We start from the raw sequence: 27,156 nt of genomic DNA, 5'->3' as shown, positions 1-27,156 counted from the left end.
TTTAAAATGGTAATGGTAGGGGATTTTGGTTTCCTTTAAATATGTGTCTAATTTTGGTTTTGTTTGTGTCCACTGAACCAGACCTATAAACAAATGGTTATGAATTAAAGGAACACAGAGCAGTTCAGAATTCCCGGCATTCTGGGTTTTTCGCATGACCTACAGTAATCACATTCTTGCAGCCCCTTGTTGATGCAAGTCTCATTCTCACAATACTTGGAATCTTTATTTACCCACCTACCTATAAAAGTAGGATAGATCTGTTTACTTTTACAACTACTCTGGTTTAAAATTAATTTTTACCATTTTCTTTAAATGAATACGTTTTAATATATCTCTGCAAACAGAGTCTGGAACAGTGACTGTCAAAATACTGGCACCAAAGTATCAAAATGAAGGTTGATAAAGTAAAGGCTTTACATCTGTAAAAGTTACATTTGTAACACAATCTTGTCTCACTGACAGCAAATATTGAACATATTTACAAAATCTATATCAACCTTGTAGTTCCCTCTCTTATCTTTTTATTATATATACGTATATTTATATATATTTTTTTAGTTTATGCATTTTCTCCCCTTTTTTCTTCTTTTTTAGCGCGTCCAATTGCCCGATTGCGTCATGCTTCCTCTCCACCAATGCCGATCCCTGCTCCAACTGAGGAGAACAAAGCCAACCCACGCCCCCTCCGACACGTGGGCAGCAGCCGTACGCATTTTGTCACCTACACTTTGACGAGTGCAATGCGGATCAGCACTGTGTACGGAGAGACACACCCAGACAGCACTCATTTCAGGTCTCTGTGCAGGCGCCATCAATCAGCCAGCGGAGGTCGTAATTGCATTAGTTATGACAGAGTCCTTATCCGGCTTTTTTTCCAGCTACCCCTATCTGAACAACAGGCCGTTGTTCATGTGGCTGCTCAGCCCAGCCAACAGGCAGGCAGAGCTGAGACTCGACACAATGTATCTGAGATCCCAGCTCTGGTTCTAGCGTGTTTTTACCGCTGCGCCACCTGAGCAGCCCCTTCTCTTATCTTCAGCACAAGTACACGGTGCTAGGTTTATAGTTCATAAGGCATACAAAAAAATTATTGTCTCAAAGTCACTGAGATTAGCATAGTTCATAAATAAAGAAATCTGCATTTGGTATCAAATTTGTACAAGGCTACCAAGTACAAACATAATTGGGGAAAATATTAAACTCCAATCTGGAGTGTGTCCAGGTGCTCTGGTTTTCCCCTACAAGACCAAAGACATGCACTCAAGTTGCTAAAACTGCCCTATATGAGTGTGTGTGTGTGTGTGTGTGTGTGTGTGTGTGTGTGTGTGTGTGTGTGTGTGTGTGTGTGTGTCTGCCCTGTGATGGACTGGTGACCTGTCTGGGGTGTTTCTTGCCTTTCACCCAATGAATCAGACCCAACACAACACTGATGATAATGTCTGTTAATCCCACAAAGGGCCACACAAAGACAATAATTATCCCCCTACACAACATCAATGTAACCATTACAAACACACCTGATCCTCAATAAACAAAGAAGAAAGGAGAATTGTTCACTAGTGTTATAAATCAGTAGGCTTATACATCAAAGCTAAAGCAACTATCAAGCAACACAAAAGAACTTTTAATCATTTAGTGGTTTTTACTTTTTAATATGAATTTATATTAAAAATGTATATATATATATATATATACACTGATCAGCCATGACATTAAAACCACCTCCTTGTTTCTACACACATTGTCCATTTTATCAGCTCCACTTACCATGTAGGAGCACTGTGTAGTTCTACAATTACTGACTGTAGTCCATCTGTTTCTCTGCATGCTTTGTTAGCCCCTTTCACCCTGTTCTTCAATGGTCAGGAGTGATATTATTACTCTGGTCAGAGTAGGTATTATTTGGGTGGTGGGTCATTCTCAGCACTGCAGTGACACTGACATGGTGGTGGTGTGTTAGTGTGTGTTGTGCTGGTATGAGTGGATAAGACACAGCAGTGCTGATAGAGTTTTTAAACACCTCACTGTTACTGTTGGACTGAGAATAGTCCACCAACCAAGGAGGAGTGTCTAATAGAGTGGACAGTGAGTGGACACGGTATTTAAAAACTCCAGCAGTGCTGCTGTGTCTGATCCACTCATACCAGCACAACACACACTAACACACCACCACCATGTCAGTGTCACTGCAGTGCTGAGAATGATCCACCACCTAAATAATACCTGCTCTGTAGCGGTCTTGTGTGGGTCCTGACCGTTAAAGAATAGGGTGAAAGCAGACTAAAAAGGTATGTAGATAAAGAGATGGACTACAGTCAGTAATTGTAGAACTACAAAGTGCTTCTATATGGGAAGTGGAGCTGATAAAATGGACAGTGAGTACAGAAACAAGGAGGTGGTTTTAATGTTATGGCTGATCGGTGTATATGCTACTGGGGTTTTAATTTACTTCTGGATTAATAAAGTATCTATCTATCCAAAAGTTAGTAAATACTAAATATATTTTTACTTAATTTAGTGTTTTGCAACCCAGTCTTGGCTGCAATAAAGTCATAAAATTACTGCAAATATTCTAAATCGATTTTAAAAAGAGACAATGTTGATTTGAAACTCATATAATGAAAGTCGAACTGAAGGTAAAATCCCTCAGGAAACATTTAAATTGTGTTTGTTAAATCACTTTTAAGAAAAACAGTGCTGCAGCCTGTTTCCGAGGTGTAACCAAGTTAAACTACAGTAGTACATGTCCTCAATTTTGGAACAGTTAGCAGTCCAGCTGTAGTTAGCAATTACCTTTGACAGATTTATTGCCAAATTAATTCTGGGTTAGAGATTAGAGTTAGTTTGGGGTTTCTGGGTTTGCGTTCAGAGAAAGTACATTTTGGTATTTGTTGGTAAGCTAGCTTGTTAAGAAAACTGTCTAAATATGTTGCTTGCAAGCTAAACCTAGTACCAAGCTAAGCTAGAACATTCATCCAGACGGACTGTTTATTGCCACAGGAAATTTTAATCACACAAATCTCAAGTCAGTTCTCCCTAAATTTCATCAATATGTGGACTCTGCAGCGTGAGAAGCAGACACGCTAGATCTTGTTTATATAAACATCACCAACACGTACAGAGTGGAGCCCTGCCCGCAACTAATCTCTGACCACATGTGTGTAATACTGATCCCAGCATACAGACCTCTCAACAGACGCTTCAAACCAGTTGTAAAACAGGTGAAATCCTGCTCAGCAGGAGCCACCTCTGCTTCTCATGACTGTTTTGAGAAGATTGTATGGGGCATGTTTGGGAGGCTGCAAGGCATGGAGACACTGCCAGTTTGGAGGAGTTTTCAGCATCAGCATTGGTCCCTTGGTGCTAGACTATGGAACAGATTTTTCCACAAGCCACAACAGTTTTTTTCCCACAAGACTGACGAAGTCTTGCTCCTGGACTTTAACATTTACACATAATGCATACAGCTGCTATTTCTCACAATCAGTGCCTACATTAATTATTTGCATTTTTCACACTATTCGTTCCGCATCATCTTAGACCATGTGTCATAATACTGATCCCAGCATACAAACCTCACAACAAACACTTTAAACCAGTTGTGAAACCTCTGCTTTTTAGGACTGTTTTGAGCAAACTGCATGGGGCATGTTTGGGAAGGCTGCGACTGACGGTAACACTGTCAGCTTGGAGGAGTTTTTTTCCATGAGCATCAGTGTCACTGCCTCCAAGAACATCACCACGCCAGGACCAGAGCTTCGTCCAGATGCTCTAGGTGACTGCTAAGGTGCCACGCTGCTCAGGACCCGTGACTCAGCCTTTAAAGATGATGACAGGGCGACTCAAGAACAGTAATACACAGAAGAGGTGCGGCGACTGGCACACTGGTGCAAAGTCAACCTGTATCTGAATGTGGACAACACAATGGGATGGTAAATGACTTCACGAGGGCATAGAGTGATCACTCTCTGCTTAATATGATTGACTCTTCCATGGAGATTGTTATGAGCACCAAGTTTTTTTCTTACCTGGACCCTTAACACCATCTCCATCACCATTTACTACAGAGAGCATCATAAGCAGATGCATCACTGTCTGGTTTGGTAAATGCACCGTCTCTGACCACAAGACCCTCCAGCAAATAGAGTCAACTGAAGAGATCATCAGGGTTTCTCTTTCATCCATCACAGACATTTACACCAACGATGCATCTGCAAAGCCTTCAGCATTGTGGATGACCCTTTATATGAACTCTTCCCTCTCCTGCCATCTGGAAAAAGGTACCATAGCATCCAGTCCCTCAGTGCTAGACTATGCAACAGGTTTTTTTCCACAAGCGACAACAGTTTTTTCACAAGATTGATGCAATCTTGCTCCTGGACTCTGACATTCCAAATAATACATACAGCTACTATTCCTCACATTATTTTGATCACTAGCATTTTTCACACTATTCATTTAGCTATAAATGCTGCTATACGAACTCTTCACTGTTGTTTACATATCACTGTATGTTGGATATTCTTTTCCTCACTTTAAACCTACAGTACCGTGTGCTGGCCAACAGTATGATTATCTTTTGTTTTAATATATACTTGGATTTTGCAGTATTGACAATAAAGCTTGCTCAAGTTCTTAAACTTGGTCTTAAAACCTGGCACCAATAAACATTAAAAAGCACAAATGTTAACCACAAATTGATCCTGATCAGGGATGCAGTAGAACTAGCACCACCTGGTTAACAAAGGATGAAAGGCTGGAATATACACTGGACAGGACGCCGACATTCACCACATTGCCATTCACCACACACTCACTTGAGTTTAGTTTACGTATACTTTGACTAAAGAATGTTTATGGTGTAATACATCAAGTGTCTGACATGTTTATTGATTGTGATTTTCACTGTCAGCAAGTTTAATTAAACTATTTTAGTTCAGTGTATTAAACTTATGTTGATCACTCATATGGACCAAATGCAGTAGATAAACATTATGTTAAAAAGGCTGAAGGACAATGTAAAACACTTGGATGGTAAATAATGGAACAAGTGTTTTAAATCCTTCACAACTTCCTGTTTCCTGTTTGCACTCTTAACTTATACAGTATTGTGTCAACACAGCAGTATATTTTAAATCTCCCACATATTATATAGGTCTAATTCTGTAAATGAACAAGAAATAAGCTCTGAATTAAAAGCGTCCTTAACCTGCTCTGATACAGTAAGTATGGTTAAAGTTAAGGCTGTAGAAGGGGGAAGTGCCACTGCCTGGATTAGTGCTTTGCCCTCTAGGTTCTGTGAATGAGAGAAAAGACCCCATGTGTTCTGTCCAACAATGTGGGTCCATTATTCTCCACTACTCATTACCAACAAGCCAAAACACTGGTTACTAAGGAAGTAGTAATAACCCCAAACACCTTGTTTTTAAAAGAATTTCATTGTTTGAGAACTTACTGGATTACTTAAATAAGAATGAAAGAATGGGTACTAGACTGGTCTGTTTACAGAAAGACAGAATCTATAGTTGAAAGTATACGACTGTATATGACTGAGTTAAGGTCATTTCCACTATCAGCCATAACATTAAAACCACCTCCTTGTTTCTACAATCACTGTCCATTTTATCAGCTCCACTTACCATATAGGAGCACTTTGTAGTTCTACAATTACTGACTGTAGTCCATCTGTTTCTCTGCATGCTTTGTTAGCCCCCTTTCATGCTGTTCTTCAATGGTCAGGACTCTCCCAGGACCACCACAGAGCAGGTATTATTTAGGTGGTGGATCATTCTCAGCACTGCAGTGACACTGACATGGTGGTGGTGTGTTAGTGTGTGTTGTGCTGGTATGAGTAGATAAGACACAGCAATGCTCACTGTCACTGCTGGACTGAGAATAGTCCACCAACCAAAAATATATCCAGCCAACAGCGCCCCATGGGCAGCGTCCTGTGACCACTGATGAAGGTCTAGAAGATGACCAACTTAAACAGCAGCAATAGATGAGCGATCATCTCTGACTTTACATCTGCAAGGTGGACCAACTTTAAGAAAGAAAGACACGTTGTTCATATTTAATAATTGCTTTTTTTCTAAAGCTGTAGCATATCCCAAAAACAGTGGGCACACCACAGGAATGCAACCAGGGCAATGTACCACATCTACCTTTTTACCCACTTACTTACTCACACATGATTTTAACAGTTATCATACAGATAGCAAGAGGAGGAGAGAATAACCAGTATTACTTGATGTACTTGCTCAAGTTCAAATAAATAATAAAATAACACAGCTGGTAACCTAACATGACATGGTCATACAGTGTCACCAATGCAAAGCACCAGTGTAACTAATCCTGATGCATATACAAACTACTACAGTGCCGATAGCTCCCTCTTTTGAAGAAACTTCTGCCTGCGTATTATGAGTATGTGAGTAAGTAACAAGCCACGTCTATGAAGTTTTGTTTATGGCACACTAAAACAGCGCACATAAAGAGCTCAATCACTTTCATGTGTAATGAATTCACACCAGCCCGACAACGTTTTCCCATCACACACACACTCACCTTTCTTTAGATGAGTACACACACAGCAGAAGATGTAATAAAAGTGATGTAGGTGAGCAGCCGGCTCAGGACTGCAGCACATGTGTCCTTCCAGCGGTCCTTACTCAACTCTGTCCTGTCATAACCTCATATCCTTGTGAGGGTAGATGTACACGGAGACAGACTACACCCACGCCGACAGGATGTGTACTCGTGTGAGTATGAGTGAGGAATCAGGTCTCAACACTCAACAACGCTCCACAGGCTGAATAAAGGTACAGGTACCGGCTCTGGACAGAACTACCAGTCTCAACAGGACAAACACAGGCAACTTGAGTCGAAACCCCTCCCCCTTCTCTATAGACCGTTTCAAATGAATATTCATGAGTCCAGGAAGTGACGTAGATGTTCCTAAGACGCTTCCGCTTGGTGGTAAACAGCGCTCAGAACAATAGCGATTGAGTACAACTGCTTCAATTCCTTTGCGTTAGTTCAGGTGTGATTTATTGACGGTATGTCTAAATTAAAGTTAGGACCGTGTTGTTCGGTTGTCGGATGTTCCCTCAGACCGGGTACAAACTTGCTTTCAGAAATAAAGGTGAACAGATTTCCAAAAGAACACACAGTGAAACGCTTGGATTGCTGCTGTAAATAGAGACGGCTGGATACCCACCATCAACTCTTATAATAAATGTAATATACTGTATATTATTTCATAATAAATATTGTGAACAAATGTACTCAGTTGAACGCTGTTCTCATGGTGTCTTGTCCCTGACGTTTAGCTTACGTGTATTAAAATACGCAGGCGCTTAATATTTGTATTAATAGTACAGAATAAACATAAACCTAACATAAGCCTTAAAAAGTTTACATTCCCCTTATAATACGGTGTAAAAGCCATAACTGTATAGGACTATATTTTGGGGAAATGTCACTATATGGAATTATATTAACAGCTTAATTAGCTTAGCTTCATTATTAAATGACATGTAAAGAAACATGGTTCTACTTTTGTAATACAAAAAGTAAATAAACTATTTATGAATACGTTGTGCTTACTGTAAAATATTTCATGTATTTCCAGTTAGGCTATAAAAAATAGTTTTAGCATTAGCTAATATGTTCTAATTCAGATGAGAAGTAATTCACTGTGGTTTGTCATATTTTTATCATATTATAATGGCTCTTAGCTCAACAGACACAGAAGGGGAGATGACACAATAATGATTTTAATAATTAATTGTATGCGTCCAAACTGCGGTTTGCTTTCACTGCCTCTGGTGTAAACACACTCCGTTTCAACAAGGTAGTGATACACGGCTGGGTCTGTTACCTCAGGCAAACGTTTTAGGTCAGCGGAAAAACACTGACTTCTTAAATTCTCCTCAAAAGCGGCTGGTAAAGATACTTGATGATCTATCATTCATTTCTGCTTATATCGCGTTTGTTTCGGGTTCGGGAGACTCGCAAAGTACGAGCTCGTCATGTTGACAGCTGGATGGATGTTTAAAAATGGCGCTACCGGAAAGGCGAAAGGAACAGACATGCGCAGTAGCGTTGTTATTGTTTACCCTCATTGAAACGGTCTATACTCTTTTTAACATACCACTCCTCTGCTCTTTGCCCTCCCTCCTTCTCTTCTGTCCCTCCTTTCTCCCCTCCTCCCGTCCTCCTTCTCTCTTTACCTCTCTCCCTCCTTTCACTTCTGCCCAGTTCTGTCTCTTTATGTTCAGAACACACAGGGCTGCAGTGACACTCCTACTGCAGGTGAATGCTGGGAAATGGGCCAAAGGTCACGTTACAGTGTGTTCTTAAAGGGAATCAGACTTCATTCGCGCTCATGTTAATACGATGAGTTTAGCCATATACAAAATAATCACTTATCTGTAAAATATCAGATTTACCATAATTTAATAAATGAGTTTATCTCTGAGCTTAAGTAGTGAGACTATGGGGGAAAACTCAGAGTTCTCATGACCCAGTTAGCAATCAGATTTCTTTTAATAGCAAATAGCTAAGATTCTTAGCAATGACCAGGTAGCATTTACCTTTTTTGTATTATTTGTATATTATATTATTTTTATTATATGTTTTAACTAGCTTGTATAAGGTAAATAGTGATGTGCTAATTTACATCATACATACATACCACATCAGCCATAACATTAAAACCACCTCCTTGTTTATACACTCACTGTCCATACTGACTGTAGTCCATCTGTTTCTCTACATACTGTACCTTTTTAGCCTTCTTTCACCCTGTTCTTCAATGGTCAGGACTCTCCCAGGACCACTACAGAGCAGGTATTATTTGGGTGGTGGATCATTCTCCTCACTGCAGTGACACTATGTGTTGTGCTGGTATGAGTGGATCAGACACAGCAGCGCTGCTTGAGTTTCTTAATACAGTGTCCACTCGCTGTCCACTCTATAAGACACTCCTACCTAGTTGGTCCACCTTGTAGATGTAAAGTCAAAGATCTAGTCAAAGTCATCTTCTAGACCTTCATCAGTGGTCAAAGGACGCTACCCATAAGGCACTGTTGGCTGAATATTTTTGGTTGGTGGACTATTCTCAGTCCAGCAGTGACAGTGAGGTGTTTAAAAACTCCAGCAGCATTGTCTTATCCACTCATACCAACACAACACACACTAACACACCACCACCATGTCAGTGTCACTGCAGTGCTGAGAATGATCCACCACCCAAATAATACCTGCTCTGTAGTGGTCCTGGGAGAGTCCTGACCATTGAAGAACAGCATGAAAAGGGGCTAACAAAGCATTCAGAAAAACAAATGGACTACAGTCAGTAATTGTAAACTACAAAGTGCTTCTATATGGTAAGTGGAGCTAATAAAAAAGACAGTGAGTGTAGAAACAAGGAGGTGGTTTTAATGTTATGGCTGATCAGTGTATATTAATTTATTTCTTGTTTGACTTGAAGCAAAATTCTCTGTAAGCTTAAATGAATAAAACTTAACAACCAAACAAACCTCCAAAACAACACACCAAACACACATGCTAAAAAATAATACATGCTAATAATTACTGACGAACGCCTTCTTGTTCTGCCCACCAACTCTATTTGCTTTTCCCCTCCTGCTTTCCTGGGATTTCTGTTCATTCAGCTACTATAGACTCAAGCTCTCTCATCTTTTCCAAAAACAAGGTACTAGCATTTTATTTATTAATATATTAGTTTTTAATAAATGCTTGAGCTTGATCAGAACGACACAATCCAACACCACATGGAAACAAGAACCCAAAGACCCATACTGGGCAGAGCTACAGTTCATAGCACGGCAACATACAACATTAACTCACATCTAGGGCCAATCTAAAGAAGCTAGTCTAGCTTATGCTTGTTTTAGGAAAGTGTGAGTCCATCAGGACAACCCACACTGACAAAATGAGAACATGCAAAACTTCTCAGGTCAGGTTTGCTTGTGAGTTGTGTACACACATAATGTGATTTGAATTTGAACTAAAAACAAAAAGTAACATTTAATCCACATTCAATCCAACAAAAAACTAAATCCGAAGAGAACTTTTAAATATCCAAATTGTGAAAGTAAATATAAAACAATTTGACTAGCTTCTCACAGAGAGGAAAAGTGCTTTTATTTTACTGACTTAAATCTCACTGTAAATCAGTGGAGGATTTTGAAATTGCCATTCTGACAATGGGACCCTTATAACACTGAGGAATTGAAGGCAGTTTGACAAAAGGAGTTCTTCAAAACTTGCTCAGGGGACCCACGGTGACAACCAACAACCTCCTGATTGCATACTAGTGTACTACATAGAATGTTAAATAGCAACAACACTATTGCTGATGTAATTTTAATTTTAACTATTTGGTAAGGTATTAAATGAAGTTTTTATGGTGGCTAATTATGAAGAATGATATCTTTTGTCAAACCAAAGTCTATTTTTATTTATTCCCTGTTTAAACATGCACAAAGAGATATATAGAAGAGATCAGCAGGACGTGCACCAAACAACCTGAAAACTGGGGTAGCTTTATACAATTTATTTAAAAATACAACAGCGTTCCCCTTAGGTGGCGCAGTGGTAAAAACACACACTAGCACACCAGAGCTGGATCTCGAATAAATCGTATTGAGTCTCAGCTCTGCCATCATGAATAGGGACTCTCTCATGACTGATGCAACTACGACCTCTGCTGGCTGACTGATGGCGCCTGCACAGAGACGGAGAGAGAGTACGGATCAGGGTGTGTCTCTCCGTACACATAGCTGGTCCGCAGCTGATCTCGTCTGGTGTAGGTGACAAAATGCATACGGCTGCTGCCCACGTGTCGGAGGGGGTGTGGGTTAGCTTCGTTCTCCTCAATCGGAGCCGGGGCCGGCATTAGTGGAGAGGAAGCATGACGCAATCGGGCAATAGGACACGCTAAAAGTCGGGAGAAAAAGGGGAGAAAATGCATAAACAAAATAAAAAAAACAAATCCAACAGCGTTACATTGACACACTGAAATATTTGATTGATTTAAACGTTTAAATATCAGATACCAGCCAAAATCTGTTTATAATCAGACCGTTTAAAATTGAACAGCTTTGGGGCCCGAATCCCCCTCCCCTTTTTATGGTGTTCCACACGTCCGCCTATGATGCTGAACAATATTAAAAAAGCTCTCACATAGTCCACACTCTGGCCCTGACTCTACAGCAACCACCTGTGTTGTGGTTATTGTTGCTATTTGCTCTAGTTAACCGTCCCACTTACTGTCATCTTTCACCGAATTCTCAACCTAGACTGTCTGAAACACTTCAGATCATATGCAATCACCGTGCACATGCAATACACACACACGTTTTCAAAAACTCTGTGGTCAAGCCACACAGCCAAAGTGCAGCTCATCAGTACCTCCAGTGCAGAACCAGACTGGGTTTCCTGAGGAGGAAAGAGCACTACAGTGTCCGTACTGTCCTCCTGTGGTGGGACACAGATCAGAGAACAGAAAGAAAGAGGCTGCAGTGAGGACAGTGGTCTCAAGAGTAATGCATGGCAGGTCTGAGTCATAATGAAACACTGAGCATAAAAGCAGTTATGTAAGAGGAGAAGGCTTGGCTTACAATCAACATTTAACTAATCCCAGTGGTCAGTGGTGGGAGTGGGGTCATGGCTCTGTTCAGGCGACATATTTGTTCAACCATGCCTTTATAAGCATTGCTTTGTGCAAACAGGCAAAGTTATGCTAGAACAGGAAAAGCCAAAAAGTAATTTGGAAGCATACATTTTTTTATACAAGCTATTGGATATATTTAACATGATCTACTATTAGCAGAATTTAATCATTGTGTGTCCACATACTTTTGGCTAAATCCAACTTTACCATGAAAATTACTATTTCATTTTGGCTATGTCTATGTCTGTGGGGTGATGGCCGAAGCCCTGCAAATAATTTGTCACTGTCATCCAAACATACTTTTGCAGCCGAATGATGATCACATATACCTGAAATTTTGTGGATTGTTTTTGCTCAAAACAGAGATTTGATCCGACACGTGTGCAGTACCGACTGCATCTTTTCACCTGCATGAGGCGAGTTCATATGTGGATCAGCCTTGTGTATGGAGAGCCAGACCCTGTCCACATTATTCCTCGACTCTGCACAGGCGCCATCAATCAACCAGCAGAGGTCGTAGCTGCATCAGTTATAAGGAACCCTGGTCCGGAGAGACACACCCTAAGAGCACTCTTTTCTCATCTCTGTGCAGGCGCCATCAATCAGCCAGCAGAGGTCGTAATTGCACCAGTCATGAGAGAGAGACCCCATCCGGGTTAGTCCCGCCCATATCTGAACAACAGGCCAATCGTTGTTCATGTGGCTGCTCAGCCTTAGCTGGCAGGCAGAGCTGAGATTCGATACGATGTATTCGAGATCCCAGCTCTGGTTCCAGCGTGTGTTTTACCGCTGCGCCACCTGAGCGGCCTTTTGTCTGATATTTTCACAATTCTAACATTTTAGAATATTTATACCCACCTAACATACACCACTTCCCAGTTATTGGATGAGGAGATTTAAAAAAAAATTTTTAATTAAATGTAAGTTTAATTATATATAAGATCACCTGTCAAATTCATAACACTTAACATTACAATACAGATTAATACAAGCTGCAGTTTCCTTGTGAATAAACTGACTTTAGTGACAGAACACAGTCCCAGTTCTGAACATTCTGTCAGTGTCACAACAATTTACAAATCAGTGTTAAACAACATCCATTACAGATAAACCAGCAACATAAATCTGCCACAATAAACCCATGTCACATCTGCACACCATCACAAGCAAACGCAGCCACCATGTTTGACAAAGCTCTGTTACAAACCATAACATTCCTTCACTTTGTCCCGTCTCAGGCTCTTATCTCAAGGGCAGCATGACATGAACGAAATGTTTATTAGTATGGTAATGTAAACATGTGCTGCTAACTTTCTACAGTATTATTAAACACTACACAGTGCACACTACAAAGTCCTGTTAGCATCCTCCTGCTTACCGGCAAGTCTGCAGAACTGGTCTCATTTCCCATGGTGCAGCGTTTCTCTCATTACCCACCAGCACTGACTCACTAGTGGACCAACAGAACAAAGAATTAATGCAGAAATAAACCCAGCTGCGAGTGACAGTGGATCTGCTCTATTCACAAGTGTCTGAAGGTGCTTAAAGCTTTGTGCAAACAGAAATGTGTGTGTGTGTGTGTGTGTGTGTGTTTGTTTGAGTCTGTGAGTCTTCCATGTGTTGAGATTAGACATATGATGTCTGTTCTCTTGAAAAAAGAGCACGATTGCTATCTCATAAAAGACATATGTCTGAAAATAAAGAACCTTTTATTCACAGGACCTGGTTCTATGCTTAAAAACGCTACTAGGTGGCACCCAGGTGGCGAAGTGGGATATTCCGCCAGCACACCAGCGCTGAGATTCTGAACACCCCGGTTCGAATCTCGGCTCTGCTACCTCTCCTCTTCCTCTAATTATTTAAGTAAGGCAATTAAGTGGCGTCTGTTATCCTAACCAACCATCACTGGGAGATCTGGATTTGAATTTCAGCGGTCGGCTTTGTGCCATCTAGTGGGCACAATTGGCAGTGCCTAATTTGGCCACAGAGTCTGCTGGGTGGGAAAGACTAAATCAGAAGAAAAAGGGAGAAAATGCATTAATAAATAGAAAAAAAATGCTAATAGTGCTGGGATTCTTAGCATTGGCCCTGCAATGGATTGGCACCCTGTCTAGGGTATTCCAGCTCTGCTCCCAGTGTTTCTTGGTGGAACCAGACCTGCCATGAGCTTGACTAGGCTAAAGTGGTTGATAAAAATGAAATAAATAATAGCTTATAGTTCCAAATTTGTGAGTTACATATGCTAGAAAATTATTTAAACTACATTCGAGGGTTCTTCGAAAAGTTTCCGCACTTTTTTAAACTCTATTAAGAATTTGAAAAACAAATTACATCACTTTTTTTTACATGGTCACCTTCCAATGCATTTTTCCCAGCGTCGTACCAACTTTTTAATGCCATCAGCAAAAAAATTTTATTGGTTGAGTGTGTAGCCACTGATGCATCGCTGCTTTCACATCATCATCACATGAAAATCTTCTTCCCCTTAAATCTTCTTTAAGGGGTCCAAAAAGGTGGAAATCAGATGGCGCTAAATCCGGACCATAAGCTCTCTCTCTCTCAGTCTCTTAGACATGACCAATTACTACTCCTCCCACCCCCACCGTTTCCAACCAAAATATAAAAGTGCGGAAACTTTTTGAAGATCCCTCATATAAAGGCAAGAGCGAGACAGTCTCGACCAGACGGCGACCCGACTGGCCATCGAGAGTCAAGGAATACATAACTAAATATAACTAAATGGAGAGAACGCTAGGTGGAACCCCAACCACTCAAGAAAGGTAACTACTCGGTCCAGCAACCCACTGACACATGAACGACGCATCTCTCCCAACACTAAAAAGAGCTAAAAAGAACACAAAGTGACCACCTAACTGCTGGATTGTTTGTGTGCCTGCATGAGCACATGACAAGTCAGTGCACAGATCAGGGTATGAAACACTTTATAAATAGACCCTCGTCGTGTCATCTCTACACCAGTGTCACACATACTCATCTTTCCTTCTGAAACCCAGTCATGTGCTTTCATCTCTCTAAATAAGCTGCTCTTTATAAGCTAGTGTTATTTCCTCATGCAGAATGAGTGTGTTGTTTACACTGCACGATTAGTATGTGTTGTGGAAATGCTTATAAAATATTATATTTTTATATTATTTATATTACATCTGAATATCCAGAAAAGTAAAACGGGGGGAGGCTGAGCAATGCAAACATGCAGCTGGTGAATGAAAAGAATGGTATTCCGGGTTTTTTGGCGAGGAGTGTAATATGTGTTATGGTAAACGCTGACTCATGGTGTCCATACTTTTAATATTGTTAACATATCAAGCCCTAAATACAGCCTTAAATATTTCTCATCATAAGAGCATCACAGATTATTATCGTTGTTATATATAAGTATGCATAGCTAGCCAACCCTGTACAATATTATTTTTCTACCGTACAGGGTTAGTTTTGGGTTAGTCATAAACAAAATTCAAATTCACTCTTGATGCATTTCAGAAAATTACCTTTGAATTTAAACTAACATACATTCACTTTAAAAGTTATAGGTTCATGTAAACTGTACAAACACATTTACAGTGCTGTGACATCTACAATAAGAAAAGATATGAGCAAAGATTAAAAAGCAGCCTGGGTCATACAACAAAAACACAGAAGCAACAATAAACAACAAATCCATGCACTTCCACTGCTCACCCATCCAATGCTTAAAAGTAATTAATCCCCTTCTTCACATTTAGCCGGTCAAAATACAGAGCTAACAACCTGATACTTTATTAAAACCCTCTTGAAGAACCTGGCACACAGGAGCACTATATCTGTACACACTGCTGAATAGGTAAAGGCTGGACTGGTCTAGGGGAAGTGGGTGGGGAGTGAAAGGGTAAAGCAAAGGCTCAGAGTGCAATCAGGAGGGGGCAGATAGTATTTTCTCTCATGGGGTAGGAATGACCATTTAAGCTGGATGGGACACCGACTAGGTAACACTGTAAACAAACAACATGCCACAGTTAAGCAAGCGGTCGGGGTCTCACCCTGACCTCACCGCACTCTGTTGTCAGTTTGACCGCTAAAAGGTGACACAGCACATTACCCTCGCCTCATGCTTAAAAACTGACCACAATGTAGCATTTTTCTCAAATATTCGAAATAAAACTTGCACCAGAAGGGCACTAGATATAAGATTTCCAAGATCTTAAACATTTTTGAAATTTCAGCATAAATAGGGGGAGAAAATCTCCCAAGCAAAAATATAACAAGTACTTAGGAATTGAAATTAAAAACTAGAAGTTACAAGTGGTGGTGCAATTACATTGCATGTTGTGTATATACAGTATATACTGTATATATGTGACTGATGTGACTGTTATTACATATTATCTGCCACACAGTATGATTTGATAACTGCTAATAAACTAGCCCGTAGATTAATGCAACAAATGTATGTCAAAACATGACTTATTAATAGGGATGTAACGATGCACCACAAGACAGTTAAAAATCGGTGCACATGTGTCATGATTTGAATCGGTTTTTCATTTAAGATAAATCGATATTCACTTTAAACAGCAGAGGGCACTGGCACTATATTTTTTTTACACAAAGAGTGAAACCAGCATTGTTTTGCATAGTTTGCACCTACCTCAGAAATAAAAGGGCATTCATTATTTAGATAAATGAAAGATAAGCACAAATACAGTATTTTATTTTTTTTAAGAGAAATAATAAAAGGAAACCTTGTCATAATTTGTCTTCAATTTCATTTTGTTTAAAAAATCGGGAAAAAAAACGTATCGTGAACCCAGTATCGTGAATTGTATCGCATCGTGGGTAGAGTGTATCGTTACATGCCTACTTATTAATCATAATTTTATGTAACTGATGTAATTTTATGTAATGACCAAATTGCTAAAATCTGTTAAATGGCTAAATGGCAATAACATAGAAAGCATGTATCTGACTCAGATATGAAAAAGGAATTAAGTATCTCAGAATTAATTTTATTTTAATTTAATAAAACAGAGTGTGTGCTTGACTGGTCTGCCTGCAGTCCAGATCTGTCTTTGATTGACAAGGAATGCCTCAATTCCACTTGCCACAAAAATCCCAAGTGATTAAAAACCCATACCCATAGGAATTAAGTATCTCAGAATTAATTTTATTTTAATTTAATAAAACAGAGTGTGTGCTTGACTGGTCTGCCTGCACTCCAGATCTGTCTTTGATTGACAAGGAATGCCTCAATTCCACTTGCCACAAAAATCCCAAGTGATTAAAAACCCATACCAAGACCCATACCAAGACCAAGACATACATATCAAGACTTTCTTGAGTGTGTTGGAGGCACTAAATTTAAGATTTGTTTATTTTTACAAACTGCAATTAAGCTGGTCAGTAAAAAAACACTGCAAATCATTTCCTTGCACTTTTGTCAGTTAAATACAAAATGTCCCAACAGAAATGAGGTCTGTACGTTCTAACGGGTCCAATTCACCATATTTTATGTGTACAAAACGTCACTAGCTGTCAATCATTATTACTAACAAGAGATTACAAGAGCATACCATAAGGTACCTCGGGTGGCACGGTGGCTCAGTAGGTAGCACTGTCGCCTCACAGCAAGAAGGTCCTAGGTTACATTCCCGGGTGGGGAGGTCTGGGTCCTTTTTGTGTGGAGTTTGCATGTTCTCCTCGTGTTTGTGTGGGTTTCCTCCCACAGTCCAAAGACATGCAAGTGAGAATATGACGTTAAAATCCTAGAATAAATAAATACTATGGTCCAGTATATTTTCAGAAAGCCCATGATTGGTGTGCTTTAAAGGGTTTGGGTTTTTTTTGACAATTAAAAGTATGTATTCTAATAATGTATTCACAAACAAATATTACTGCAGAAATTATTAAAATACCAAGACTGCCATGAAAAAAGGTGGTGCTTACAACTGTTTGTACATAATCTCAACTGTAGTTGGTTCAAAAGCACCAGCTTGGTGTATACCCAAAATACGCTTGTCACACTCTCCTCCACCCATTTGCACTGCTCCTTATCTTCATCTTTCTCCTTATCTGCTTTATGCTCTACATACTACATACAGCTGGCTGCAACAAGCCTGGCATTGGCAAGACTTTAATTGCACGACTCCTGTACTTCCCTCTTTCCTTGACGTCAGCAGTGATGCCCTTCATTCTGCACACTGACAATCATCTAGCACCTACCAATATTCCATCAGCCCTAAAAGCATGTCCCTCTTTACAAATTCCTCTGTTACTTAAAGCATAGTGGATGTTATTACCTGGCTACTCGCGACTCCAATGCAGCTCCCCATCCTGTACTCCATGTCCTCCTGTGGGGAGATAACAGCAGCACTACAGGGCTTGCAGAAATAGGTTGTGCAGAACTGCATCGCCACTACACAAAAAATGGCATCACAGAGCTCACTAGGACTGAAATGAGCAAGTGAGTCCAAGTGTGTGACACAATTTATCTAAAGCAATGCCAAGGATGACATCCATACAAATGTAATTATGTAAACATGGAGGATTTTTCAATCTTCCCTCCGTTTCTTAGGACTATAAGAAAAATGAAGGATGGTGGCAGTATATATGGGTAAATGAACGCTGGTTTCCACAGAAACACATACATGAGCAGAAAGAGGAGGGGAGAAGAGTGTAACAGAGAGCAAAAGCATCGCAGGTTTTAAAGGGACCACAGCTACTGAACTGATGATGCTGATCTGGTACTGTAACGACAAAATCCCACTGATCCACTTAACAGTTACTAATAATTAATCTCCTGTAATCATTTAATCCTAATCAAGCCAATAGCCATGCTAAAAAAAATGAAAATGCACTAACATAAGATAAACTATTTATCTATTCATTTATTACATTTTACAATTATGGCTAAAAGTGTATTGCAATTATGACAATGAACGTGATGGTAAATAAGAGTCTTGTATTGGAACATAAGGAATTCATAAAGTACAATCATAATCCCATAAACAAAAATCTAAGCATTGTTATATGAAGCCAAGTGCAGCTTTTATGACCAAGGTTTATGAACCTTTAGTCTTTATTTACGTTCAAGTTCATTTGGGTGAACAGCAGGGACAAAGGATATTTTGATGGAGACAAACAGTATTGTAAGATATTGCTTCTCCACTAGATGACAGCACTGATTTATTCCACACAGCTTCCCGTTGTCAAAAATTCAGACAAAAGGACTACACTTACCTACCACGTTATTAGGAACACCTGCTCAAGCCAGTCACGAAGCACAATCACAATAAACATAATCATAAAAAGACAGTTCAGACATTTTTATTAAAGTTCACATCAATATCAAAATGGATAGCATAAGTACAGCATAAGTACTGGGCGGCACGGTGGGTAGCACTGTCGCCTCACAGCAAGAAGGGTTCGATCCCCAGGCAGGGCGGTCCGGGTCCTTTCTGTGTGGAGTTCTCCCCGTGTCTGCGTGGGTTTCCTTCGGGAGCTCCAGTTTCCTCCCACAGTCCAAAAACATGCAGTCAGGTTAACTGGTGTGTGTGTGTTTGTCCTGCGATGGACTGGCGCCCCATCCAGGGTGTTACTGTGTGCCTTGTGCCCTTAGAAAAGCTGGGACAGGCTCCAGCAACCTCGTGACCCTAATTGGATAAACGGTTAAGAAGGTAAGTGAGTATAGCCGCTCAGGTGGTGCAGCGGTAAAGACACACGCTGGAACCAGAGCTGGGATCTCGACTACATCGTATCGAATCTCAGCAGAGCGGCCACATGAACAACAATTGGCCTGTTGTTCAGATGGGTGGGACTAAGTCGGATGGGGTCTCTCTCTCTCTCATGACTGTTGCAATTACGACCTCTGCTGGCTGATTGGTGGCGCCTGCACAGAGATGATAAAAGAGTGCTCTTAGGATGTGTCTCTCCGTACACACTAGGCTGCACTGCACTTGTCAAAGTGTAGGTGATAAGATGCATACGGCATGCTGCCCACGTGTCAGAGGGGGCATGGGTTAGCTTCGTTCTCCTCAATCAGAGCAGAGATCAGCATTGGTGGAGAGGAAGCATGACGCAATTGGGCAATTGGACACGCTACGCTAAAAAGGGAGAAAAAAAGGGAGAAAATGCATAAAGAAAATATATATTTTTTTTTTTTTAAAAGAATGTGAGAGAGTGAGCAAGCATTAGTACTAGTTTACGTCGGTCAGAAACTAATGATCTAAAATGTTCTTAAATTTACACTGGAGTTTACACAGAATGGTACAAAAACATCCAGTGAACAGGAGTACTGCAGGGGAAAAGAAAAAAAAAAGATGAGAGAAATGGTTAGACTGGTTTAAACTGACAGGAAGGTGGTAACAACCAATCCTAACAACTGTGGTTAAAAAAAAGAAGACGCACACATTCCAGTTTGTCAGCCCTGATATGGTGTGTGCTTGGAGCTTTGTATAAAGTATGAACACAAAAGTAAAAATGCTAACATGCCAGTAATTGCTCCTCATGGTTCTGGTTCCATTTTCCCAGGCTTTTTGCTTTCTCAGGATAAATTTGCAATCGTAAGATTTGTTTCAAACTTTTAGTGGAAAATGAATCACAAAGACTTTTTTAACCAAGGGTTTCTATTTATTGCAATAAAATGACACTGACTCAAGTTTATGTAAAGACATTCTGTAAACCTTTATTTTACAATATTAATATTGTAACATATTCTTGTATCACAAGATTTAAACAAGTTTAACCACAGTGAATTTTACATGTATAATTTACATGTAAAGTGTAAATGAAATAAAACCCTTTTCTTAAAAAGTGAAGATATTAAAATAGAATAATATAAACAATTGTTTTATCAGTCCTCCTGTGACATTTTGGGGGATGGAATTAGGGCCTCTTTAATGTCAAACACCTCAATGATTTCCTGCAAGAGAGAAAAGGAATAGACAACCTAAGGGATTAAAAACCAAACTGGAACAGTGCCACAGCATTAGATTTAAGTAGCTCAAGTTTCCTCCCTACGGAGGACCTGTCAACCAGATAATCAGTCTCACATCACACTGAAATACTTTACTGTGATTGCTATAATTTAACAGTACATATAATACAAATGTTATATATATATATATATATATATATATATATATATATATATATATATATATATATATATATACTGTATATACTGTGTGTATATATATATAAAACTGATCTGAGGTCTATCAGAAGTCCATCAGCTTACCCTCCAGCTAGCAGGACTCAATGAGATGACACACTGGTGACGAGTGTTGGTACTACCAGGCTCCAACTCACCTTCTTCAACTGGAGCTAAGAGAAACACACATGTACACAGACACCAACCAGGTCGAAGTTTGTAAAAAGTTAATACATTTTCATTAATCTAATCTATTTATGCAGAAACACAAGGAGCTTTCATGCAATTTGTTAGTGTTTTGTAATATATACATTTCATATTGATATTAATCCACTGTCAATATACAATGAATTGAGCTTTTCTATAATAATGTGTGCACTCCACTTCTTCGAAGAGCAATCTGTGCATCTACAAGCCAGATTTTTAAGTAATTCAAGCCATCCTTCAATTGGATTTTAAGTACATGCCCATTACCCCTCATGCAGTCTGAGCCAGTTCAGACAGTAATAGTCCTGTATCGGTGCTCAATCAGAGACTAGCATATTTAAGCTTAAAGTTTTACAACGACGTTGTAAAATAATAATAGTAGATAATTTGATAAAAGAATATGTGTCTTGTGTTTAATTTAAACATGTGGGCACTATAACGACACTTTTACATTTTTATAATTGCTTATTGTTTTCGTATTGTTTCCATTTGAAGGTCATCTGTTTTTGTGTGACCGCTGACTTTGCTCCTATCAGACTTATCATTAGTCTGAGAGTATGTTGCAAAACGTTGCGGATTAGTAAACCATTTGTCTCGGGTGTTTGTAGCTGTTGTCTACTCTTGTTTTTATTTTTTCCTTCACTATTATTGTTACTACTTTCAATAAATTATTGTAAATCTTCATTATTGTAAATCTTTCCAATAATGCCACTGTCTTTATAATAAATGAACAAACAGATATAGTAAATTGCAGAAGTTATTGCGTAATGCAAGCTTACCTATGCAGGGAAGCTTGTCATTATTTAGATACATCCTTACCAGGCCATCCTAAGACAGGAAAAAAGCCAATTAACTATACAACCATTAAACAAATTAAAGCATTAATGAATTACGTAGTCATAAAAGAACTTATACAGCAATGTGAGATTTAATTACTCATTGCAAATCACAGTTAATGACCTAAACAAACTACATTTAACTTACCCTGATAAGAAACGATGTGTGAAAAATGTTCTCCACTGTCCGTGAAAATGACGCAGGATCAACAACAAAATCATAATACAATATAGGCGACTGTGCTGTTGAGAACAAACCCAGTTCATATTAAAATATGTAATTAAATGCTGATATTAAAAGTTTTGTACTATGATTGTCAAAAAATAATAATAAAATGTACTAACGGTCATCAGCGAAGTACTTGTGAAGGCAACCCAAAATTCTCTCCACCTCTTTCTCTGTAGATTCCTGGTGTGATTCATCCATTTTCTTTAGCTGTGATGAAACAAATTATTAGCGAATGTTTTTATACATGTACAGTGTCAAGAGAAATTCTTTTTTTTTTTCTTTATTTCTGATGTGCTCTTCAAAATAATTTTTTTATTAGACATGGACAACTAGAGCAGCATTTAGACTGATCTCAAATTCGCAAAAAGGCCGTAGATGAAGTAAAGCCTTCTAAAAGACATGGATCCTGTTAACCTGGCATGAAGATAACACTGCATTTCACAAGTACCATCATAACAGTTAAGCATGGTTGTTGTAATGAGATGGTGTGGGGATGCATGGGGACAATGTCTTTACCAGAACATTCCGGTAATTCTGTTCAATCAACTCTATTGTTATGTAACAAGACAATGATCTGTGAAACACAAGATTTATGTTTACTTCTGTTCTTTTGTTATTGCCAGTTTTGTTTTAATATTTAAAACCATTAAGGGTGACATATAAAAGAGAGAAAATCAGGAGGGGCCAACTACTTTTTCACAGCACTTTATTACATCAATACACACATTTATTAAATAATGGAATCGAATATGATCTAATAAAATAAATAATAAATTAATAATAATAATACAATAATAATAAATAAGTGGGGAAAAATGAACTCAAACCTGAGTGGGCATAATTCGTTTTGCTTCTTTAATGGGTGCTTTTCTCTGTCTCTCAACACGCTGCCTTGGTGGTGGCGGTTCAGCCAAAAATGAGCCATACCTTAAATAATAAATTAATTAATAAACACATTTAAATACATGAAATTATTGTGGATTTATTCTCAGAAAAGTGGCTTTCTGGTTTAAAAAGTATTTGATATTTTGTTGTCTGTGTAAATACACTCAGGTCTGACATCTTATTTCAGGTACAGAATTTCAACATGATCATTTAAATCAACTTTTAAAGACCTTATTAAAATTAATGCCACTGATGTCAAAGGCAGTCACTGATTAAACAGTGATAGTTACACCAGAAACAATTTGTCATGAAACTTGCTTTAAAAAAAAAATATTCTCATTAAGGTTTGATGCCTTTCATGCTGTGGTGGCTTTCTTTACATCCCACCAAAGATTTTTTTATAGAATTTTAATCTAGAGATTGAGAAGGTCACTCCAGGATATCCCAGGACTGATTCCGGTTGACTTGGAAGTGTGCTTGGGATCACTGTCTTACAGAAAAATCCAACGATCACCAAGGATCTATTTTACCACAGAAGGCATAACTTTCCTCCTCAAAATGCATTGGTATTTCTGTAAATCCTTGATGCCAATCACATGGTCAAGATAGTCAGTTCCTGCAGCAAAAAAACATCTTGAATTGGGGATGATGCTCTTTTGGTCATAAGCCTCATTTGATTTGTTTACTCCTGATTTGTCCCAGAGACCCACCAACCCATCCAAGTCTCCTCTGGCATATTCCAGTCAACGCTTCCTGTGCCTCTAGGTTAAGAGTAGCATGCTTTGTGAAGTCCGGCCATGAAGTCTTTGCCTGATAAGTGATCTTCTTATGGTTGCTACTGACGCATGTGTCCCAGTCTTCATCGGGTCTTCTACTTACTTTACTTACTTTATTTATTTATACAGGAAAATTTAAAGCAACATCAGAATATGCCACATTTAAACTGGCCTGACTCAGTTAAAAACTGTTTTACAGCAGGTTCCTGTTCTGCAGCACAAAAAGCACAAGAAGAAAACACAGAAACAAACATAACACCAAAGCATACAAAATGACTAAAACATTGAAACATGAAATACAGTAAAAACACACAACAAATAAGTCTTTTGCAGTAACAAAACTGTTGTTCTAATGAAACTACTAGGGCATCTGGATGAAATGTTGGACTATTTCCCATCATCAGTTGGAAATTCAGACAATGGTGTCTCTAGGAATGTTTAAGATCTTGGATATCTCCCTATACACAGTGTCCTTTTGGTGAAATGAAATGACCTCCTCTCTCAGCCACTTAGTTTTCACTATGCTTGCAACACACCTTAAACACTTTATCCTCTGTGTGGTGTTTATATACACATCACAGCTGTAGCAAATTGAGGATGGTTATTGAGCTGTAAACGATTTAATCATGCTTAACTACTGACCAGGGGATGTTTGTTTTTTTAAGTCACGTGTGTTTGGCATACTTACATGTAATGAAATGAAGGAGCTGTTTTAAAGCAATACTGTGCCTTTTTGGAAAGCCTCTGCCAGGCATCTGGAGGCAGATACCCACTCATGTCACTATCAGCATCATCTTCCTCTTCTAATCGATTAAGACCCATCAAGGACAACTATGTTGGGCAAAAGAAATATTCATTAATAGATTTTAATAATCACATTTAATCCCAACAGCGATCTTAAACATCGCCATGCAAATATTTTAAACATTTATTTTATTTACTCACCAAATGCTCAGAAAAGGCAACAAGATCAAAAGAGGAACCCTCTGCATGCAGCTGGCTTGCCTTTTCTCTTCCAAGGTCTGTAGCGAGAACTAAGAGCTGTGCGTCTAGTGCTGCTTCTCGAGCCTGCCTTACTATGAGCAGCAATTCAGAACACAGTCACAACAGAAACGGAGCAGATGTTTTTACTGAAGAGTACACGGGCAAAGAAAAGACAACATACACCAACATATAGGCATATCCTACCATTAACAAACAGTTTGTTGGCCTCTTCCAGCACATCAAAGAGTTTATTGTTGGCAGGGTTAAGCATGTCCTCCCGATTTTCTGCAACCATCAAAAGATTATTTGAATTCAGATTACAACTCAAATTTTGATTACAAAATGTTTAAGATTAATAGTAAAAAATATCATTACAAAGGTTCAGTTTTGAAACTCACGCTGAACAGAGTTAATAAGATCCCTGTACTGGCTCCTGATCTGTCGCCGACGTGCTGGATCATCATCTTCCTCCTGAAGCCCTGATGGACCAGCACTGTCATCTTCATCACCTGTGTCTGCTGCTCTCTCTGGTCTACTGCGCCCACCCGGTCCGTTGCCAGAACTCCGCCTCGACTCAGACATCTTTACTGCTGTCTTTTCTTTTTCTTTTCTTTCCAAATGTTGAAGTAGCTGTTTGAGATTATGTCTGAATTGAAATAAGTTGAAAGAATTACTTAACAAAATAAGAATTTTTTTCCCACAGTTAAAATGACACTGAGATTAAAGATATGTTTAGTGATACAATACGGACTTCACCTTAATAAGCCTCTTTATGAATTTCTATTGCCAACATACAAAAAACATTAGACATGCTGTGGCTGGCTTTAAGGCAATTTGTGCCCTATGTTCACTTGCATAGTCTCAATTAGGATCAAGAAAAGTTTAGAGTGTGTACTGGGGGGTGCATGTGCAAAAAACAAAACAAAAACACACCCAACAACAATCCAGCATTTTAGACCAGAAGTGGCACTATATATAACTAGTTGGGTACACATGATTACGTATACATGTATACATAAGCATGTTTATTCATTACACAATAGTTACTCATTACACAAGGTTCATCAGTTCACAAGTTATATCGAGTCTCCACCTCACTTGCATGTCTTTGGACTGTGGGAGGATACCGGAGCACCCGGAGGTAACCCACGCGGACACAGGGAGAACATGCAAACTCAACAAAGAAAAGAACCCGGACCACCCCACCTGGGGATCGAACCCAGGACCTTCTTGCTGTGAGGTGACAGTGCTACCCACTTAGCAACCATGCCGCCGAACTGAAATGCTTTGTATTTAATCAGTTCACCTGCAATTAGTACTCTGCAGCTGTTATGATGATGGTAGACATAATGCCAATTAGGGTGGCACTGTCATAGCAATAAGGTCCTGGGTTCAATTCCCAGGTGGAGCGGTCTAGATCCTTTCTAGTTTTGCATGTTCTCCCCATGTCTGTGTGGGTTTCCTCCCACAGTCCAAAGACGTGCAAGTGAGGTGAACTGATACAAAATTGTCCATGACTGTGTTTGACATTAAACTTGTGAACTGATGAATCTCGTGTAACAAGTAACTACCTGTTCTGGCATAAATGTAACCACAGTGTGTAAAACATGAAGTTAAAATCCTAATAAATAAATAAATAAATAAATTTTAACAACATTGTGTGGTGCAAATTAATCAGGCGTATTACACATGACTTAAATATTTGCACCGACAGTCATTTGTATAAAAGTGCATTTTACAAAAAGTATAAATCGCTAGATTATGAATTAAAGTGTAATTAGGAAGTAATACATATTACACGTGTTCAACATTTTCTTTATTAAATGCTAATTGACTAATCAAAGTACTTACCTTTGTATAGTATTACTGGCTGTTCTGCTGTTACCTAGCTATACATACAACAGAAGAATTACAATATAAGAATATTATAAATAAAAGAATATATACATTTTAATCCATTACAACACAGCCTCTTTAAACTACATTGTTGTGTTTATTTAAGAACACTGTCTTTCACTATTACTTACAGAAACTCCACATTACCGGATTACAAGAATCACTTCGCGCGAAAAAAAAAAAAAACACGGAAGTAGTTTTTTTCCCCTCGTTTCCATATTTGGTTGTATCTCAAACAGCTTCAACCTCTCTGCGAGTGTGCACTACCTAGGGGGTTTGAACTACTGGCTTTACAAGATTCTAGTGTCCTATTTCCTAACTAGGCATTTGATATGGTTAAAAGCCATTTGTTGTTTAAAACCGTTGACTAATGCAGCTTCACACGCTTGTTGTATGTTCAGCTTTAACCTTAGCCGGTTAGCTTTATTTCTTTCAGAGAAACTGTTTCTGTCAAATAAATTAACGTATTAAAGATTGTTAGAAATTAAAAT

At 39.0% G+C, this 27,156-nt stretch overlaps 2 protein-coding genes across 3 annotated transcripts in view; both read right to left on the bottom strand.

The window, feature by feature from the left end:
* The window catches only part of tacc2 (transforming, acidic coiled-coil containing protein 2), an 85,970-nt gene extending 67,947 nt beyond the window's left edge, over positions 1–18,023 (bottom strand). Inside the window, exons 1-3 of one of the 2 annotated variants that reach the window (XM_062995618.1) lie at positions 18,001–18,023; positions 13,086–13,157; positions 11,446–11,511 (exon numbers count right to left, since the gene is read on the bottom strand). In XM_062995618.1, the coding sequence (XP_062851688.1) occupies positions 11,446–11,511; positions 13,086–13,118 (99 nt within the window). In that variant the 5' untranslated portion in view covers positions 13,119–13,157; positions 18,001–18,023. Of the gene's footprint in view, positions 1–11,445; positions 11,512–13,085; positions 13,158–15,406; positions 15,527–18,000 lie in introns of those variants that run through there. The other variant, XM_062995617.1, reaches the window with a different exon arrangement.
* Positions 18,024–20,358: 2,335 nt separating this feature from the next.
* nsmce4a (NSE4 homolog A, SMC5-SMC6 complex component) lies at positions 20,359–26,835 on the bottom strand. Its single transcript, XM_062994815.1, has 12 exons — positions 26,797–26,835; positions 26,621–26,658; positions 25,168–25,415; positions 24,974–25,054; positions 24,731–24,861; positions 24,474–24,616; positions 22,952–23,051; positions 22,241–22,331; positions 22,044–22,138; positions 21,839–21,887; positions 20,940–21,025; positions 20,359–20,621 (listed from the first exon to the last, which is right to left on the bottom strand). The coding sequence occupies exons 3-12, from the start codon at positions 25,349–25,351 to the stop codon at positions 20,553–20,555; spliced, it is 1,029 nt and encodes a 342-aa protein (XP_062850885.1). The 5' UTR covers positions 25,352–25,415; positions 26,621–26,658; positions 26,797–26,835; the 3' UTR covers positions 20,359–20,552.
* Positions 26,836–27,156: the final 321 nt, after the last annotated feature.

The sequence above is a fragment of the Trichomycterus rosablanca genome, chromosome 5 (genome assembly GCF_030014385.1).
Source record: "Trichomycterus rosablanca isolate fTriRos1 chromosome 5, fTriRos1.hap1, whole genome shotgun sequence".
NCBI classification, from domain to species: Eukaryota; Metazoa; Chordata; class Actinopteri; order Siluriformes; family Trichomycteridae; genus Trichomycterus; species Trichomycterus rosablanca.
The sequence above is the reverse complement of the archived record's forward strand: the minus strand, read 5'-3'. Positions and strand labels throughout refer to the sequence as shown.